At 56.8% G+C, this 19,206-nt stretch overlaps 7 protein-coding genes across 7 annotated transcripts; 5 read left to right on the top strand and 2 right to left on the bottom strand.

Moving 5' to 3' along the window:
* On the top strand, positions 1-804 carry SPSK_05524 (uncharacterized protein; the record flags this gene model as incomplete). The annotated part of the gene is made up of 1 exon (XM_016732268.1): positions 1-804. One exon carries the CDS (start codon positions 1-3, stop codon positions 802-804), a length of 804 nt encoding a protein of 267 aa, XP_016583395.1.
* Positions 805-1,464: 660 nt separating this feature from the next.
* Positions 1,465-3,486, bottom strand: SPSK_05082 (ribosomal rRNA-processing protein 9; the record flags this gene model as incomplete). The annotated part of the gene is made up of 1 exon (XM_016731834.1): positions 1,465-3,486. The coding sequence occupies one exon, from the start codon at positions 3,484-3,486 to the stop codon at positions 1,465-1,467; it is 2,022 nt and encodes a 673-aa protein (XP_016583394.1).
* Positions 3,487-4,268: 782 nt separating this feature from the next.
* On the top strand, positions 4,269-4,939 carry SPSK_05574 (20S proteasome subunit beta 4; the record flags this gene model as incomplete). Its single annotated transcript, XM_016732317.1, has 2 exons — positions 4,269-4,279; positions 4,324-4,939. The coding sequence occupies 2 exons, from the start codon at positions 4,269-4,271 to the stop codon at positions 4,937-4,939; spliced, it is 627 nt and encodes a 208-aa protein (XP_016583393.1).
* A 2,039-nt stretch (positions 4,940-6,978) lies between these two features.
* On the top strand, positions 6,979-9,138 carry SPSK_05040 (ATP-dependent RNA helicase; the record flags this gene model as incomplete). Its single annotated transcript, XM_016731793.1, has 2 exons — positions 6,979-7,199; positions 7,296-9,138. The coding sequence occupies 2 exons, from the start codon at positions 6,979-6,981 to the stop codon at positions 9,136-9,138; spliced, it is 2,064 nt and encodes a 687-aa protein (XP_016583392.1).
* Positions 9,139-11,267: 2,129 nt separating this feature from the next.
* Positions 11,268-13,870, top strand: SPSK_04958 (XPG I-region protein; the record flags this gene model as incomplete). The annotated part of the gene is made up of 3 exons (XM_016731716.1): positions 11,268-11,274; positions 11,395-12,047; positions 12,134-13,870. The coding sequence occupies 3 exons, from the start codon at positions 11,268-11,270 to the stop codon at positions 13,868-13,870; spliced, it is 2,397 nt and encodes a 798-aa protein (XP_016583391.1).
* Positions 13,871-14,354: 484 nt separating this feature from the next.
* Positions 14,355-16,564, bottom strand: SPSK_05026 (uncharacterized protein; the record flags this gene model as incomplete). Its single annotated transcript, XM_016731780.1, has 2 exons — positions 14,355-16,276; positions 16,357-16,564. 2 exons carry the CDS (start codon positions 16,562-16,564, stop codon positions 14,355-14,357), a joined length of 2,130 nt encoding a protein of 709 aa, XP_016583390.1.
* Positions 16,565-17,577: 1,013 nt separating this feature from the next.
* On the top strand, positions 17,578-19,158 carry SPSK_05210 (tRNA pseudouridine55 synthase; the record flags this gene model as incomplete). Its single annotated transcript, XM_016731960.1, has 1 exon — positions 17,578-19,158. The coding sequence occupies one exon, from the start codon at positions 17,578-17,580 to the stop codon at positions 19,156-19,158; it is 1,581 nt and encodes a 526-aa protein (XP_016583389.1).
* Positions 19,159-19,206: the final 48 nt, after the last annotated feature.

Raw genomic sequence — 19,206 nt, 5'->3', positions numbered from 1 at the left:
ATGCCAACCATGCAGTATTCGGGACCGTCACCCGTGTCGCCCCCGCGAAGATGGGCTGCGCGCCCACGCACGCCCCATTTCCCGTCAGGCTCGTTCGTAACGCCTGGACAGCGACGCCCTGTGTCCCCACCGTCTCCCTCTGAGCGCCTTCTATTGCGCCGGCAAGCGAAGGAGTTGGCGGCAAGCCGACCAAGCCTTCCATCACACCCAGTCGTCCCATGTGAAGGTCGTGATGCTGATGGTGCGGATGAGGGGTCTGGGGAAGAGAGCGACGGTTTTGAAATCATAGGCAGTAATCCTGTTCGTCGATCGCCTCCTCCGCCGCTGCCACCACCGGCGAAACGGCTTCTACATCGACTATCTCGGCCTCAGCCAACTCATGTGCAGCGGCATTATCACCAGTTTCATCCCCCACAGCCACCGCATCCAAGGCATCAGCCGAATCCCCTGGAACCACCACCGCCCATGCAGATGCCGAGAGTCTATCCGACTGCTACCCAAGGCACCACTTATAAGAGAGACGCAGTCTGTGACTTCAATACCTTTGGCATGCGGCCGGGGCACATGCAAATGCTGGCCTACGGCGGCATGGGCAGCTTCGCGGAGTCGGCTCCGATCCTCCCCAGGCTGCCAACTGCGCGAAACCAAAGCCAGGAGCAACCGTCTCTTACCAGCCATTCTCAGACTGAGGTGCAGCACATGCTCGGCCTTCCCCAGGAGACGTATATTCGTGCGCAATTTTCAGCCACCTCTCGTTCGCGTCCACCTGGGAATAGGAATGATGTTGGGGATGGGTATGTATGAGGCATGTCGCCATTGGATTGCACATTTCTCTTTTCCCCTACACAACATAATCGTCAACCACGTCGTCGTCCTTTCCTAGGGCATGTCACAGTGTTCTTTTTTTTTTCGACTTATTTGTTTGTATTTTCAAAGCGCAGCTAGTAGAATCAAAGGGTCTACGGAACGGGACACTCAATGTATCTTGCGTTCTCTGTCCTCGTTTTGCTTTGGTTTGCTTTGATATCACCGCGGCCACGGACGGCAAAGCATAGCATGGGTTGGAGTCTGTTTATTTCTTTTTTTTCTTCGGGTTAAACGTGCTTTATCAATTCATTTACATGATATTGCTTTGTTTTTAGTGAAATACGTTGTAAAGTTGTCCATTGTCAATGTTGTATGTACAGCATGTAAAACTGTGTTAATACTGATTTTGTCCTTATTGTTAACTCATTTTATTTTTCAGCACGAGATATAAATTTACAACAAGTTCTCGTAAATCAAAATTTAAAATCAGAAAACGAAATTGAAAACGCCATTCCCTATGTAAAGTAGCAAATAAATCCCCAAATATTCTCTCTGTAATGAAAATGAATAAGATGGCTATGCAATTCAAGTCATGCTGTTTTAAACAAACCGGCGGAGAAATATCCGATTCAATGCCCGTCCCAAATCGTCGTCCCCTTACTCTTCCTCCTCGTCATCGGATGCCCCATTGGCATGGCCGTTCACGCCATTCACGCCGTCGGCAGCGTGCTTCTCGAGCCGGCCCACCTCGAACACCACCGCACCGTTCCGCGCACCCGCCTGCCGGCCCCAGCGGCCCAGACGGTGTTCCTGGCCGACGGCGACCACGATACTCAGGCCATCGCGTCCCCGCTCGCCACGCTCAAAAGCAGCAATGTCGTTGACGACACCGGGAATCGAAAAGGTAGATTTGGAAGGCGAGGAGCCGGTGGAGGTGGACGAAGCATTCGACGAAACGTCGACACCAAGAACGCCAAGCGGCTCCAACTTGCGCTTGTCCTTGCTGAGGCACCACACGCGCACACAGCCGTCCCAGCTGCCGCTAAAGACAATGTCGGAGTAGGGAATGGTACGCAGCGCTGTGATCCAGCGCGGCTGCGGCGGCGGCGGCGGGTTGGCGACCTGGGCAGCAGGCGTCGCCATGGCGGCGTCGTACTGGTCGCGGTGCGTCTGGACGGGCTCCAGACCATGGGCGCGCGGCACCACGTGCAGCGGCTTCTTCTTCTGTGTGCTCCACAGCGCCAGCGCACCGTTGTCGCTGCCGGTCACAAACAGCTCGTCGTCCAGCATGGCCACGCGGTCCATGCTGCCCTCGTGGGCGAGCGAGTTGGGGTCGACGGCCGTCGAGCCGTCGCCGTTCTTCGAGCCCTTGCCGCCAGTTCCGCCGCCGCGGAATACAAGCTGTGTCTCCTCGACGACCTTCCACATACGCGCCGTGCGGTCGCGGGTGCCGACACTGACGCATTTCTCCTGGGCCAGCGCGTCGATGTCGGTGATTTCGTCCTGGTGGCCGAACAGCGTCTGCACGTAGGCCAGCTCGTCGAGACTCCAGATCTTGATGGTGCGGTCCTTGGAGCATGAGTACAGCTGGTTGGTGCCGCGGCGGAACGCCAGGCCCGTGACGGCGTCGCGGTGGTGCGTGAACACGCGCAGCGGCTTGAGCGAGTGGGCATCCCACACGACCATGCGCCGGTCGGCACCGCCCGTCACGACGAACCGGCCGTCCTGCGACGCAGCCACGCACAGAATTGCGCCGACATGGCCACGGTAGTCCTTGTCCTTGCGGCGCGCTGGATTGCCCCTGCGGAACAACACCCGCTGCGGCTGCTTGCGGGCGGGCACCTCGACAGCCTCGTCGGGCTCGGTGTTTTTCTTCTCTTGTTTCTTCTTGTTGCTCCGCTTCCGGTTCCTGTTCTTGTTCCTCTCCTCCTCCCACTTCCGCCGCGACTCTTCTCGTTGCCGCCGCTGCTCGTCGGGGCGGTCCTGGACGCGCCACTTGGTCAGGTAGACGTCGCTAGACACGGTGTACGCATACGGTGCGCAGACAGCCACGGCATTGACATTCTTGGCGTTCCACCGCAGCAGACAGTGGCCTGCATGTGTAAAGCCCAGTTTGCCGGCCAGTTGCCGGTATACGCGGCCCTTGGCTTCGGCCACATCCTCCTGCAGCCGCTCAGCAATCAGGTCACGGTCGACGTCCTCGGCGTCAAAGGCGTAGATGTCGCCATCCGCACCGGCCGCCCCCTTGACTTCCGTTTTGACATTCTCCAGGTAGCGCTCGGCCAGCCGTAGTCGCCGCTCGGCAGCGGTCTCGCCCTCGTCACCGTCCGAGTCGTCGTCGTCGTCACCCGCGTCGTCAGAGCCACGTCCTCCGCGTGGCCGGCCATTGTATTCGTCGTCGTCCGAGTCGCTACCCGACACCGACTCGTCCTCCTCTTCAGCCTCTTTCCTGCTGCGTGCCGTGGGCTTCTTGCCAGACTTTGTGGAGGCGGAGGCCGAGTCGGCGGCGTCTCGTGACCTGGCCGTCTTCTGCTTGCCAGAAGCACCGTGTGCTGTTCTCGACGCGCCCGAGGCTCTGGAGGAGGAGGTAGTCGTAGCAGCTCGCTTCTTGGGAGCTTCGGGTGCAGTCGCCCGTTTCCGTTTCTTTTGCGATCCGGGGACCGTGAAGAAAGACGACATGGTGCTTGTGCTTGCGCAAAGCAACCACGTTTGCTGAAGAGAGAGCTTTTTTTCTTCTTTTTCTTTTTCGTTTCCTATTCGACCAGATGCAGGAGTGTCATGGGTGGCCTCTCTCTGAGACGAAACAAATGAGCGTAGTTGGCCGTTAGTGAGGCTTTGCAAGGGGAAAGGGAAAATTTGGCTGGCAATTGCTTCAACAAACTTTCTTCACGGTAGGTCCGTCGCTACTGCCAGTTCGAAACTTTTTTTTCAAAAGTCCCCACTTTACTATGAAGCGCTGGTCTTATCGTACGCCGATAAGAAAAGGAAAGTGGAGACCCAGAGACCCGCTAGAACGCCCGTGGCCATTGGCTGGCCGCGTTGATGGCAGGAAGGCGATCAAAGGTAGGTCGGCAGGTAATACTATTGTCCGTACAAGCTCGGACCCACTTAATTTGGGACAGGCAGGCGACCGCACTGGCAGGGAAGCGGCAGCAACTTGGACCAAGTGCAAGCCAGGCTGTAGCTGCATGGCGCGTTCTCGCAACTGGTGCCAGTTCCCCCAGAAAGACAGCGAACGCCGCCAAATCGACACAATTCATATCGACAACAAGGCCACAAACGACGCAACGACGCAACGACGACGCGCTCCATTGCTCTACAGACACATCACCGACGACTAGTTTTCCCCTTGCGAACCATTTGCCCAGTGCACAGTGGGCGCGAGAACTGATCCTCTCGGTTCTTTTTCCCAAACGCACACCTCCAGGACAGCTTCCTTGGACAGCTTCTAAATAGCCACAATGTGCGTTTCGTTCGTTTCCTTCCTGGGGGAGCATCTCGGAACACTGCTAACAGCGTCAGGGATGTCCTGCTGGGCATCGCGGGCAAGGACTTTGTCCTGATTGCTGCGTCCAAGGCATCGACACGCGGCCCCACCGTGCTCAAGGCCACCGACGACAAGACACGGCAGCTCAACAAGCACACGCTCATGGCCTTTTCTGGCGAGGCGGGCGACACGGTCAACTTCGCCGAGTATGTCCAGGCCAACGTGCAGCTCTACACAATGCGCAACGAGGCCGACCTCGCCCCCACCGCCATTGCCCACTTTGTCCGCGGCGAGCTGGCCTCCAGCCTGCGGTCACGGAAACCCTACACCGTCAACCTGCTGTTGGGCGGCGTCGATCCCATCACACACAAGCCCAGCCTCTACTGGCTCGACTACCTCGCAGCCCTGGCCCCTGTGCCCTACGCCGCCCACGGCTACGCCCAGTACTACTGCCTCTCCATCCTCGACAAGCACCACCACCCCGACATCACTCTGGGCCAGGGCATCAAGCTCATGACCTTGTGCACCGATGAGCTCAAGCGGCGGTTACCCATCGACTTCAAGGGGATGATTGTCAAGGCCGTGACCAAGGACGGCATTGTCGACGTTGAGTTTGACGACGACAAGGTTGTCAAGTGCCCGTGAGGGGGCCCGGATGGTGCGCCAGCTGGAGCGGCAGCGCCTTCACAGGCAGGAGAGAACGGACAACGATGGTGAGACCAGGGCAGGAAGCGACGCTTTGTACAATATCCCATTCTTTGGCACCTTGACAGACCCAGAACCAAAACCAACATACATTTGCGCTACTGAGCTAAACTGCACGGCGGTGACGACGGGAGTAGTCTCTTGTCTTGAAGCCTCTGCTTCATAATGTCCTTGATTGGTCTCTTCCGCTTTGCTGTCCCAACCTCGACCATTTTCATCCCAGATACGGAGTGAAATGTAGACGCCAGACAGAGATGATCACGTGACTTTATAACATGTTGGATATTGGGCATCCTTTTGGCTAGTGGATAGCTCTGCCTGACGTCAGTCTCGAATGAGTCTGTACCCGAAATCTGATGAAGGCGTCTCTTTTTATCCTCGAGTTCCTCATTTTGACGGTTGTCTGTCGCAATCTCTGAGGCTCGCCATTCACTATGGAAATGTATGTGTGTTGCAGTGATATGCTGGAACCGTTGTGAAATCCCAAGAGCAAGAGAAGCGAACGTAATACATACGGCAGACGGCACTTCACATGATAGACTCGCTGACTCTGTGCAGACAATGCTACGCACAGAGTCAGCGAGTCTAAGATACGCCATACAACGTACTGCGTGGGGACATCACAAAACGTACACATGCAAATCGTCACAGTGACTAATACAGGGGTTTGTTAAGCCTAGTCAGCAACCGTGAACGCCTAATGGGCGGCGTTCCACAGCCTAACCGCCCCGGAGTTGCCTACACCTCTTTTGCCACCAGAGGCAAACAGTGCGACGGCGACTGTGCGCCGCCTCCTGGGATGCTGCTGCCCCAATGCAGCGTGTAAACACACCCGAATTCAGGGGCATATCGGCCAGGGAATAGGGGCTCACAGCCTGGGCGACAGGTTGGGGTGCGCTGGGGAGAGATCCTATCTCTCGCGTCTCTGTCTCAAGCCTTCTAAAAACGTTTGGTTCATTCCTTGGCGACAGGGTCCTTCCTGCCGCGCTGCCTTGCTTTTGTCTCGCACAATGGCTTGATGGCACTTTCCCAGTCCAAGACAACAAGCAGAATACGACCGCTCACCAGATTCCTTCCGCGTCGACTCATTGATCGCCCGCTTTTGCACATTTGGGGGCTGCTGCCTCGAGGCATACGTATCGCTCGCTCTTGCTTCACGGTGGCTTTTTGTAACTTACGTTGGAACGATTAGCTGCGCCTGCCGTGTGCAGTCCGTAGATCTGACCGCCTAACTCGTCACCGCTACGGTGCCTTCTACAAACGCAAACTCGGGCCACCGTGCGGAAGGCACGCTCCTGTCGCTAAAAATTCGAAATTTCCGGGCTAACCACTTTAAGCGCACCCTATTTTCTTTCCCTGCGGCTTCTTCGCCTGCCTTCTACGAGCGTAGCCCGCCCGACACAGGCCAAACCTAATATTTTTTTTTCTTCAAAACAATCGCCCACTCGTTTTCTTCCTCCTTTCTCCCAAACTTTCCCCTTCTCCTTTTCCACCCTCAACAACCCCATCTCTCCCACGAGGATCGAAGCAACTACTCTGCAAAAGTTATATTTCGTCTGTCCTTTCTTTTTCATTTTCCTTTAGAAGACGTCGTTTTTGTTTTCTTTGAGGTTCGAAAAATTTGTTTGTTTCTCGTCTTTTTTTCTTCTTTCTCTGCCAACGAAGGGAGAAATTATCCACGGAACACCTGCGACTACACCTGAGAACAGTTTGAAGCCCGTCTTTCATTTTCTGTTCTCTCTCTGTTTTTCACATCTACCTATTTCGTCGTCCACTCTCTGACGCGCCTAATTTTCATCACTTTTCGCTCTGTTTCCAGTCTCTCCTTTGAACACCAGCGTTCATTTCGAGAGCCTTTCGAAATACTAAAGCCTCATCCGTTCCTTGTTCGACATCCATTCTTGCCGATCCCATCTCATCCGCACTTGCAATCTCGAGAAGACACGCCGCTAAAAACGACCTTTCCGAACATCGCAATCATGGCTGACCAACTTAACATGAACGGCCTCAACCTCAATGGCGATGGCCCCCGATCCTACATTCCTCCCCATATGAGGGGGAAGGTTGCAGCGAATGGTGCCCCCCGTGGCCCTGACGCTGCCGGCCCCTTCCCCGGTCCCACCCCTGCCGGTGCGGCTGCTGGCCCCACCCCTGCCGATGCCGCCAACGGTGGCCTCAACGGCAGCGCATGGGCTGCAAAGTAAGCTTCCACCTCCACCACCCTACTTGTGTCTCGCCGACTCTTTCATGTTTCGTATCCATTCTCAGCTGCTAACATTCGCCCTCCTCAATTCAGCAACGCGCAGAACTTCAACGGCCGTGCTGCCGGCGGCAACAACTGGAACAACGGTCCTCGCCAGAACTGGGATCGCCCTCAGAGCTTCAACCCCAACGCATATGGACATGGTGGCCATGGTGGTGGTCATGGCCACGGTGCCCACGGCGGCCACGGCGGTGCTGGTGGCGGCGGCTATGCACGCGGCTCAGGCGACGGCCAGTGGCGCGACGGCAAGCACATTGCTGGCCCTGCGAATCCCCGTGTCGAGCGCGAGCTGTTCGGTACTGCCGACGACCCGTCGAAGCAGCACACGGGCATCAACTTTGAGAAGTATGACGACATCCCCGTCGAGGCTTCCGGTCATGATGTCCCTGAGCCTGTTCTTACCTTCACCAACCCTCCTCTGGACGACCACTTGATCCGCAACATCGAGCTGGCCCACTACAAGGTGCCCACCCCCGTCCAGAAGTACTCCATCCCCATTGTCATGGGTGGCCGTGACTTGATGGCTTGTGCCCAGACTGGTTCGGGCAAGACGGGTGGCTTCCTGTTTCCCATTCTGTCTCAGGCGTTCCAGACCGGCCCCTCGCCCATCCCTACCGCCCAGGGCGGCGGCGGCTTTGGCCGCCAGCGCAAGGCGTACCCCACGTCGCTGATCTTGGCTCCCACTCGTGAGCTGGTGTCTCAGATCTACGACGAGGCTCGCAAGTTTGCCTACCGCTCGTGGGTCCGCCCCTGCGTCGTCTACGGCGGTGCCGACATCGGCTCCCAGCTCCGTCAGATTGAGCGCGGCTGCGATCTGCTTGTTGCCACTCCCGGACGTCTGGTCGACCTTATCGAGCGTGGCCGGATTTCGCTTTGTAACATCAAGTACCTGGTTCTCGACGAGGCCGATCGCATGCTGGACATGGGTTTCGAGCCCCAGATCCGCCGCATCGTCGAGGGCGAGGACATGCCCTCCGTCGCCAACCGCCAGACGCTGATGTTCTCGGCCACCTTCCCCCGCGACATCCAGATGCTGGCCCGCGATTTCCTCAAGGACTACGTCTTCCTGTCTGTCGGCCGTGTCGGTTCGACTTCGGAGAACATCACCCAGAAGGTCGAGTACGTCGAGGACAACGACAAGCGCTCTGTGCTTCTGGACATCCTCCACACACACGGCGGTGGTCTGACGCTGATCTTCGTCGAGACCAAGCGCATGGCCGACTCGCTGTCAGACTTCCTGATCAACCAGCAGTTCCCGGCCACCTCCATTCACGGTGACCGCACCCAGCGCGAGCGTGAGCGGGCTCTGGAGATGTTCCGCAACGGCCGCTGCCCTATCCTGGTCGCTACCGCTGTTGCGGCCCGTGGTCTCGATATTCCCAACGTCACCCACGTCGTCAACTACGATCTGCCCACCGACATTGACGACTACGTTCACCGTATTGGTCGTACCGGCCGTGCCGGCAACACTGGTATTTCCACTGCCTTCTTCAACCGCGGCAACCGCGGTGTCGTCCGTGAGCTCATTGACCTGCTCAAGGAGGCCAACCAGGAGGTACCTTCGTTCTTGGAGACCATTGCTCGCGAAGGCTCCTACGGCGGCCGTGGCGGCCGTGGCGGCGGCCGCGGCGGCGGTCGTAACCAGGGTGCTAACCGTGATTTCCGCAAGTTTGGCGGTGGCGGTGGCGGTGGCGGTTTCGGCAACTCTAACGGCGGCGGCGGCGGTAGCTACGGCGGCGGTGGTTACGGCGGCGGCTACGGTGGCGCTCCCCCCAACCCCGGCTACGGCGGTGGTTACGGCGGCGGTGGCGGCGGCTACGGCGGCGGCGGCGGCTCGTACGGCAACCCTGGCGGCCCCGGCCAGTCTTGGTGGTAAACTTTTCCTCCATCAAGGACTCGGTCTTAGTGCTGCTTTTCCGGCATTGGAGCGAAAGGTGCAAGTACTGATCGCTGTCACTTGCCTTTCTCCTGTTTGTTCTTCATCTGTCTCGTCTTTACCGTCCTTATTGCCGACACAGCAGCACTATTAGCATCTGAAATCTGCCCACTGCGGCAGCTTTTCATTCATGCTCCGGCCTCGCCTACCACTGCCCTGATTTATTTTTCGACGTCTATTTTGCGAACTGTATCTTTCTTCCGCCTTTACTGTTTTTTCTCATTTCAAGTTCCCTATCTCGCTTTACGCGTCGCGACATTCGCACCGATTTGCTTTTATTTTCGGAAACATGCTTCGGCGGCGAGCAAGACCCCCGCAACGGATTTACGCCCACCCTTACAAACGGAGAAGGACGGGCATCGGATTCAGGGCATACTCTGGTGAAAGAAAAACGATGGACCTCATTCTGCCTTGTTTTTTTTGTTTCTGCTTTTCGTCCCCTGGTTTTTTTATGATACCCAATAGAATCTGAAAGACGAGGGGGGCATATCTGTCTGTCCGTTATCTACAGGACATGGGACAGAAAGAAGAAAAGAAGAAACGAAAGGTGTTTACAGGGACGCCCGCAGCACATGATGCACAGCATGCATCGACGGTTTTATAGGTCTGAGAGAGGGCACCTCCCTTGATCTGGTTTTACGCTTTTACGACTGTCATGAATGTGCTTAATGTCCGCGTTCCGAAACGGAAAAAAAGGGGCATCATTTGTTCGTTTTTTATCCACCTCACTTATAGAAATTCATATGGAGGAAAATGGGTTCATAGCATCGCCGCAACGCGTGTTTTCGATGCCATCAAATAGACTAAAATAAATGGTTTCTCGGATGTCTCTTTTTGTTCATCTGTGCTTGTCCCTTTCAAGGTGTGAAATAAGTAATGGGCTGCACAACGACGTCGACATCCCTACGATTCTTCGTTGAATTTAATGTGCATTAATTTTTACAATGAGCCCCTAGGTGTGAAAAGGAAAAGCTCAATTGAACGTCTTGCTGATGTGAGCTTGTGAGTGTCTGTATGCGTTTCACCGTGGAATTTCCTGAATTACGAGCAAGCCTTATTTACATCAAACGCGTTATGCGCCCACGGGCACCTTTTATTTTCCGTGTCACGGCCATGAAACGTAGCTGCAGATAATGTCACCCCATTGTGCGACGCAAAAATTCGTGAATTGTAGTATGTGAGCAGAGGCTCGACAATACTTGCCGATTGGCTTTACACGATATATTTACGACGATGCCGCCATGTGCTGCAATGAACATTAGCGTCAGCATCGATTTAGATGTAGAAGGAACGATGTCGTCAACAAGAACTCTGGACTTGTCGAGCAGGTGCCAAACAAAATGTTGGTTTTGTTATGAGGAAGATGCAGCTCACACAATGAAGTCTCACAGAATTTTGTGTACGGGGGGGCAGAGTGAGGAAGGTGCAACCAGTGCGAGTGGGGCACTGATTCTCCTCTACTGGTTCTGTGTCCCCCTCCTACCAAATGCAGGTGCGACCGCCTTGGCCCCATAAATTTTCCCATCGTTCCTGCCGTCTAGCGCTATTGTTGGACCCCAAGCTTTGTTTCTTACCTGCTTCCAGCATCGCCGCCTTTGAGGCTCTCAACGTCCTCTGCCCTCCGTCCTCCGTCTTCTCCCCTCCGTCCTCCATTCAACTCAATTCCTCCAACAACACCCCGGACAAAACGGAGAGACGGGCTCTTCCAGCCGTGCGTGCTTTGTGTTGCTGTCGTCCACTCCGCATACCCGCGACTGGGCCAGCTGCTCACGAAGGCCTCCTGACAACGACGACGACTTCTTCTCATCCAACGTGCCTCTTCACAGCTCGCAGGCTCTTCAATCCGGACTTGCGACTTTGACACAATCGACTATAAGCTTCTGACGCGTTCTCGCTAAGTCACCATACAAGAAGCTGGAACAGGCCCCCGTCACCGACCGTAAAGGCGCAACCAACTCTTGACGCACGTGCTGCCTCGAGAATTTGCCTGCCCCTACCTTTTTCGACCTCATCCTGAACCAAGGCGCCTCCTATTTTGTCCCAAAGTTAACCTTTCCAAGGACGCCAAGATGCCGAGTATGTTATTTGACGAGAGGAGCGGGTTGTGCTGTCTTGCTGTCTTGAATCGTGCAGCAATATACGTCTGTTGTCATTTGTCCCTCTTGCTAACCGGTCGCCTTCTTTCTCTCCAAATAGGCAGCAATTTGACCGACGACCCCTTTGTGGTCCAGCAGATGATGTGCGTGCGACACAATTCCTGGCCAGAGACCTACGGCCTTCCTTGTGCACTCTCTTCGCCACACGCTGACCGTTACTCCGTTTCCCGCAGGACCCATGATGTCTCCGTCCTCGAAGGCTCGGCCATTGCTGTTGATGCGACGTATTTTATCCAGCAGATGCTGGACCACACGCCCTCCCATGAGCCGCTCATGTGCGCCCTGGCCGGTCTTACGGGCATCCATATGCACCTGGAGAACGAACTGAACCAATGGAAGGCCCACAAGGTCACGCCTCTCTTCATCTTCGAGGGCTTACCCGTCGCGGGCCAGGACGACGTCACCATTCAGAATGGCCTCCGCGACATCCAACGGACCAACGCCGCCTGGGATTTGTACTTTGCCGGAAGTGCTAGCGAGGCGGTCGCTGCTTTTGGTGCAACGGGCTGTACGTACCCTGACTTTCCTTCTTACCACAGCCCCGTAGGCCCTACGGGGGAGAGAGCTTGTGCTAACACTTCTTGCAACGACGCAGCCACCTTCCGCGCACAGTCACTTTATCCTCTGCTGCAGCGCCTTCTCAGAAAGCGCAAGCTGCATTTCCTCATCGTGCCCTACAATGCTTCTGCACAGGTTCGTCCTAAATCTACAGATCTGCGGCAAATGTGGTGCTTCTGACTTGACTGTCGACGCTGATGCACTGACACGCCTCCTCCTAGATTGCGTATTTTGACATGATCAACTCTGACCAGTGCGGTGGCATCATGGGCTCACCAGAGTTGCTGCTCTACCCCATCCACGACGGCATTATCAATGCGATAGACTGGAACCAGAAGCGCGTCCATGCGCTGTCGAAGAAGCAGCTGGTCCGAAGCCTCGGCGTGAGCGAGTCCCTGTTTACCGACGCCCTCCTGCTGACTGGCACATCGTCCTTGCCGACTTTCCCGCCGCTCCGCGACGTGAACATCACGCCGCGCCCACTCAGCGTGGCGGATGCCACCAACATGCTGCGCACCGCCGAAAAGAACGTGGCATCTCTCTGCGCATCGTTCAACGACCTGCTGCAAGCCCAGGACCCCCAGTGGCTCGACAAGTACCGCAAAGCACGCATGGCCGTGAGCCATTTCATCTACATTGCGGAGTCTGGCGAGATCTGCGTGAACGACTTTGACCGGTTGACTAGTGACAACCACGAGTACTTGGGCTTCCAGCTGCCTGCCGAGCTTTTCCATTACCTGAACAAGGGCCTGATCAGCCCGCGTGTGCCAAGCTGGATTGCATACTGCCGCGTCACTATCCTTCCCACCCTCGACGGCTACGTTGCCGACGAGTACAAGACCCTTGTCACCCAGCAGCTCGTGCCCTACTACGAGACCGCCCTCGCCCTCATCCTGAACCGCATCAACCGGGGTTTCAACTTCCAGGAAATGCACCTCAAGGTCTGGTACGACGCCAAGTTCTCTCTGAAGCTCAAGCACCGCGGCGAGGACAACAACGCCGTCACCCGCATTGCCGCATGGAACGCGTCAGACGCGTCGCTCAACCATTTCCCCCGGAACGACAACACCCCGGCGGCTGCATCTCCGGGGAGCATCGCCTTTGAGCTGTCCGCCTTGAGCAACAAGGACTTTGTGGCCGAAACTCGCAAGGCGCCCAAGACCCATGGCGTCGAGAATGCCGATACGATTGTGTCTCTTACCCTCTGGAGGCTGCTCACGCTACGTGGCTACATTGAGCCCAAGACGCTCGAGCCGACCAAGTTGGGTGTTGCCCTCGGCAAAGCGTTTGCTGCGCTGGAGCCCGTTGTCAAGAAGCACCCCGAGCTCACAGCGTCGCTGCACGCGGCAGCCCTGCTGGCCTTTGACCTGATTCGTCTGGATCTACTCAACGCCAAGAACCAGCATGCCGAGCTTCAAGGCTACCCGGCCAACGGCCCTGTCGAGGACCGCGATGCGGCCGTCCTGATCAGCCGCGTGGCCACTCTGCTGCCGCTGCGGCAGGACACCTCGGGCTACACGGGACCCCTCAGCAAGAGCCTGCTGGCGTTCCACACGCTGACCACGACGGTGGGCGAGGCCAACCGCGCCATTATTGAGTCCCTGCTGGCTTTGACCTTTATGAGTAACCAGGCCAACCGGGACCGCGCGGACTTTTGGGACATTGGCCACCGCCTGCCGTTCATTGAGTTCCCGGACGCCGCGCTCGGCATTGCCGTCAAGACGTTCTTGGACGAGAGTTTTGAGGACAACACGCCCGAAGAGAAGGAGGCACGCAAGCAAGCCTTCCCGGCCAAGTTTGTACCGCACGCCACGCATCCCTTTGAGGACATTGAGATTGCGTTTGGTCTGGTCGAGGCCTTGTACGCTGGTGTGCAGACACTCGGTGACGACGAGATCAAGGGAGATGTGAAGGCCGAGTGGGAGCGGGCCAAGAAGTACCTTGACCGGAGAAAGTAGGTAGAGCGCGGGGAGGAACGTTTCCAAAGGGCGGCAGGCTGGAGTGAATGGGACAGGCAAAGGGAAAAAGTGAACATCGCCAACCGTTGGTTGTTTTAAGGAACCAACATTATGGATATTCTGACTTGCATAAAAACTTGTCGAAAATGACGCGCCAATACCCCCCAAAAAAGAGAACTCCAATATATTAACGCCAGTCCTTACGTCAACCACAAAATGAAGAATACAAATGAATCGCGAGGGAGTGAAGGAAAATGGGTCCATAAAACTGATATCCCTACAAGACCAAGTCATGAGAATGCGAAGAAGGCATTTGCGTCCAATGCAGTGTCTATTAGAACCCCGAGAAACGCCAAAGACTCAAAATCATCCAGACTAAACAGTTCCCTGCATCATTTCATAGTGGTATTGTGGCCGTCATCATCATTCGTTGTATGTCGGCTTATATTGTAATACGACTTAAACCAGCGTGACTCGAGGCAGGTTAGTAGAAGAACCGCGACCGCCAACTCGTGCCCGATGTGACAGCTGTCGGCGTTACTGCTGTACTGGATGCAGTGGAGGCCGCGGCTGTCCGCTGGCTGTTCTTATCTGCCAGCGTGCGAATCTTCTCGAGTAGGTGGTCAACCGATACGTGTCCACGCGTGCCTTCCGTGATCGCCAGGTCGACGCGGCTCAGCATCTCCTTCTCGTGACTGCGCAGGTGCTCTATGATGCGGCTGCGAGCGGCCTTTGTATTGTCGTCGCTGCCGTCGTCATCGTCGTCTTCGTCACTGTTGTCGGACAGGTCTGGCGAGCCGGCGTCGCGGACAAAATAGCTGCAGCCCGGCTGCGGGCAGGTCCACGTCCGGTTGGGCCCGGTCGGTCTGGTCGAGATCAGCAGAGGCTCGGCGCGTACGGCCAGTATGGTTTCTTTCTTCTGGCGTTCACTGTCGGAGTCTCCGGCGCTGTTGTCGTCGCTGCTACTGCTGTCGTCGTCGCTGCTGATATCAACTTGCATGGCTTGGGACGACGGATGCCGTGCAGCTCTGTCGCCGTCGTCATGGTTGTTTTTGGCTGTCTTGCGCGGCCGTCCGACCGGCCGCGGCGTGCTGCCACGCGAGGCTGCCGATGCCGCGTCGGCACTATCACCGTTATCGGCACTGGATGGACGGCCCTCGCCAAAAGCACCTTCAAAGCGACGCTTCTTGGAGACGGTTGGCAGCCGCAACACTGCGCGCTTGCCCGAAATGCGTGGCGAGGGCAGCACCGGCGAATTTGTCTGTGCTGTTGAAGGACCCTTTGCAGAGGAAGGCGCTGTGGATGCCGAGCTCGACGCACTGGGGGCTTGGTGGGCACGCCGGACAAGCTGGTTGGGCACGTCGGCCAGGAACGTGGCTGACGTCGGCGTAAACTCGAGGGCCTCTTTGGACGTCAACCACGCCTCGTAGGGGCTGCCATGCCAACTGTCGCTGAGTGACGCAAGCAGCTCACTGCTGAAGAGCGCGGAGAGGTGTTTGCCCAGGTTGTAGTTACGGACCTTGAATTTGGTAAACACCCCGTAGTGCACCTTTCCGGCAGAGACTTTCCTTGGATCGCCGTGCGCTGCGCCAATCGCTTCGATAACCTCGAGATACACCTTGAACACACTGTCTCGCAGCTCCCTGGGCACGGCTGACTGTACAGCGCTGGCCGGCGACCCCGACACCGACTGTTCGCGACTCGCATACGTTGGTAACGGCACGGGCGATACCTGGGACGATCCTCCATTTCCGTTTGCCGCCACGCCGGGCGGAGCACGGAACGGCAGTTGCTGAGACAAGCCTGGGGTGGCGGCTTGTGCTGATGGTGCAGACGGTAACTGCGGCGGCGGCACGGGGGTGGTGCCAGGACGAAGCGCTTGTGTCTCGGCCTGGAAGCCGACTTGAGAATGCGATGACACCGGAGCCGCAGACTCGCTGCGGCTAGAGCTCCTCGCTGACCGCTCCCTGTCCTTGAGCTCCTTGACCAGCCACTTGGCGAAGCTGGACTTGACCCAGTCCAGGTCCTTGGATCTAGCAAAGTGCGCCAGCAGCATTGGGCCCAGCTGCACGCACATATCAACGGCCTCCTCGTATGTAGTTCCGTTGCCGAGGGCCACGGCGTACTCGAACAGAATTTCCTTGATGTCGAGAGTGGCAAGTATTCTATGCTTGCTCTTCGAGTCGGCGCCCTCGCACGCCTTGATGTAGATCCCGAGCAGAATGTAGTAGAGCACGGTCATGTCGCACATTGATCGGTAGATGCGCTCGTACGAAGGATGTGGGCTGATTTCGAACCAGCCGGCCGACGACGCCAGCCAGACGACACCCTGCGGGTCGTCTCCGATGGAGTAGTTCTCGATGCCTTTGGCCTCGATGTTGGCCGTTCGTACAGTCGGCTTGACGACTGTTGAGAAAACGAGAACGGCAGTTAGACACGGACAAATGCGCACTATACAAAAGAAACGAGTATCTTTGGAGCCTCACGATATTGGATGTCCTCCTTGTCGTCGACCTCGAGTCGTCCCCGCACAATGCAAGGTCCCTCCTGCGCGACCAGGACGGCGTTGGCCAAGGTCACGCCATCCGGTCGGTATACAATGGCGTCCGAAAGCACAAAAATAGGCCAGTCGTCCTCGACTAACGTCGGGTCTTTCGGCTTGAGGATGCTCGACTCGGGTAGGTAGCGCGTCATCACGGCTGTGTGCAACGCACGCACGTCAAGTGTTGGATGGCAAAACAGCCGGCAGAAACGCGCCCGAGAAGGCACGAAAGACCGTTCAAAAAAGTGCAAAGTGAATGAGAAAGCTGAGCAGATCCGAGAGTTCGACCAAAATAAAAACAGATGCTGAATAGATGCTAAGCGCGGCCAACGTATAGCAGGGGCCAAAGATGGGACTAAGTATGAATAGAGAAAAGGAAAGAAAAGGAATGAGCTGATCCCACCTCAGCTATTGTTCTCACGAGCGTAAGAGCATGGCGGTACGTGAGAATAGTAGTTGAGTAAATGTCGTTAGTTGGCAATGCGAATAACTTCATTATATTATTAGGCAATGCGAAGAGCAGCGGCGCGTGCGCGGAAAGTGCAACACACAGCAGAGTGCAGCCCCGCGTTTAAGTGCATTGCACTTGCCGTGCTGTGGACTCTCCGCCTGACCGCTTTTGGTCTCGTCCGTCGTGCTCTCCTCAGATAGTCTCAAACTTCTGTTATCGGCAACCGCGCTAGCGATCTACGTGGTAATCTGGCAGGGACAAAGGGGCAGAAAAAAAAAGATTTCGAAGCCAGCGCCTGCCGATAAATTTCTGCCACCACGCCGTGTAGACGGAAGCGACGACTCAGCAAAGCGCTTTGCCCTGCCTCCTTTTTGAGGACTTTGCCCGTTTCGTACCTTCCTCGTATCTTGACTTGTCCCTACGTCCAACGGCCTCCTGTTTTTTTGTGTTCATTATCGTATTCGTGTCGTCGCATCGCATCGCGGCGCTGCCTCTCCTAGCTTTGATTGTTATCTGCGGATGCGCCTCGACAGACTCGTCAAGATGGCGCGGCAAAACGTCCTCGAAGGCGTCTTTGGTATGTATGGGACGAAATAACGAATTGCCACTGTATTGGCTCACATGTTTCCATCCAAGAGGCTCGAGGCGTTTTGGTTTAATTTCTCTTCTTCTTTTACGTCGGGTTTGGTCGACTTTTATGTGCTGACCACCGCCATGGCTACAGCGATCAACAAGCCCATGGGCATGAGCTCGGCCCAGGTTATTCGCGACTGCCAGACATACTTCAACCCCTCCAGCTTCTTCCGCCCCCTGATCCAACATGAGGCCGACATCCGCGCCCGCGAGTCCAATGCCGCCCACCGCCGGCGCAGCAAGGCCAAGCGTGACTCTCGCGTCAAGATGGGCCACGGCGGAACGCTCGATCCCCTGGCCACCGGTGTGCTCATCCTCGGCGTCGGCCACGGCACCAAGGAACTCAACAAGTTCCTCACATGCACAAAGACGTACGAAACTGTCGTGCTGTTCGGTGCCAGCACAGACACGTACGACCGGGTGGGCCGCATCCTGACGCGGCGGCCGTACGACGAGATCACAAAAGAAAAAGTGGAGGAGGCCCTGAACGACTTTCGGGGGACGTTTCGGCAGATGCCGCCACTGTACTCGGCCTTGAAAATGAACGGCAAGCCGCTGTACGAGTACGCCCGTGAGGGCCTGTCCATCCCACGGGAGATTGAGACGCGCGAGGTTGAGGTCTCTGACCTAGAGCTGGTCGAGTGGTACGGGCCCGGCGAGCACGACCACCGCTGGCCGGCCGAAGAGGCAGGCATGGCTGAGCAGTCGCTGGCTGAGAGGGTCTGGCGCCAGGGCAAGGAGCAGGCAACCGGCAAGAAAATGACGCCGGAAGAAGAGAAGAGCGACATTGAGGCGCTCGCGGCACATGAGGCCTTTAAGCGGCGCGCCGAGGAGAAGCAGGACGAGCTGGTCTTTGACAAACCAAGCAAACGGCGGCGCGGCACGGGCGGCGTTGTGCTGGACCACCACGGCAAGCGGAGGAAGTCCAGCGAAGACACCCTGATGATGTCGGGCGCGCTGGGCGAGCTGCCGTCGTCGCCGTACGACAAAACCAGCAGTGCCAACCCCTCCGAGGCCGAGGCCGAGGCGGAAGCGTCTCCCAAGCTCGTCGTTGGCACGAAATTGGACGGCGCCGCAGGCCGCCAACTCAAGATGCAAGTGCCCGGTGGCCGTGGCTCGAACCTGATTCCAACGACACCGCCTGCGCTCCACACGCCGCCTCCATGGGAGGGAAAGGGTCCGCCGGCGGCGCGGATTCGCCTGACCGTCAGCTCCGGGTTCTACGTCCGCAGCTTCTGCCATGACCTGGGCGTCAAGGTCTCGTCCGCAGCCATGATGGCTGAGCTTGCGCGCACACGACAGTCGGACTTTCGAGTCGGCTCGGCTAATGTCCTAGAGTACGACGACATCTCCAAGGGTGAGACAGTATGGGCGCCCAAGGTCGAGCGGCTTTTGCGGCTGTGGAAGGACGGTACCGTGGAGAAGGGTGCCGACGCGAGCTTTGAACAGGTTGTTGCAAGCCAGGAAAGCGCCGAGACCAAGGATGCCCCGGTGGAGGAGGCACAGCCTGCGGACAAGGAGAAGCCGAAGACCGAAGACGACAGCCAGCCATCGGCTGTCTTCCCAACGCCGGGGAATGCCAACGCAGAAAAGGATGAGGAAGAGTGGAATGGCATCGAGGATGACGAGACGGTCGAGGAATCGACGACAACATCTGTGTAGTCGCAAAATCTGTCTGCACAAGTTTGCATTTTCTTTCTCTGTTTATTG

This window comes from Sporothrix schenckii, assembly GCF_000961545.1.
Source record: "Sporothrix schenckii 1099-18 chromosome Unknown Cont49, whole genome shotgun sequence".
NCBI classification, from domain to species: domain Eukaryota; kingdom Fungi; phylum Ascomycota; class Sordariomycetes; order Ophiostomatales; family Ophiostomataceae; genus Sporothrix; species Sporothrix schenckii.
Note: the sequence above shows the minus strand (reverse complement) of the source record. Positions and strands in the feature narration are given on the sequence as shown.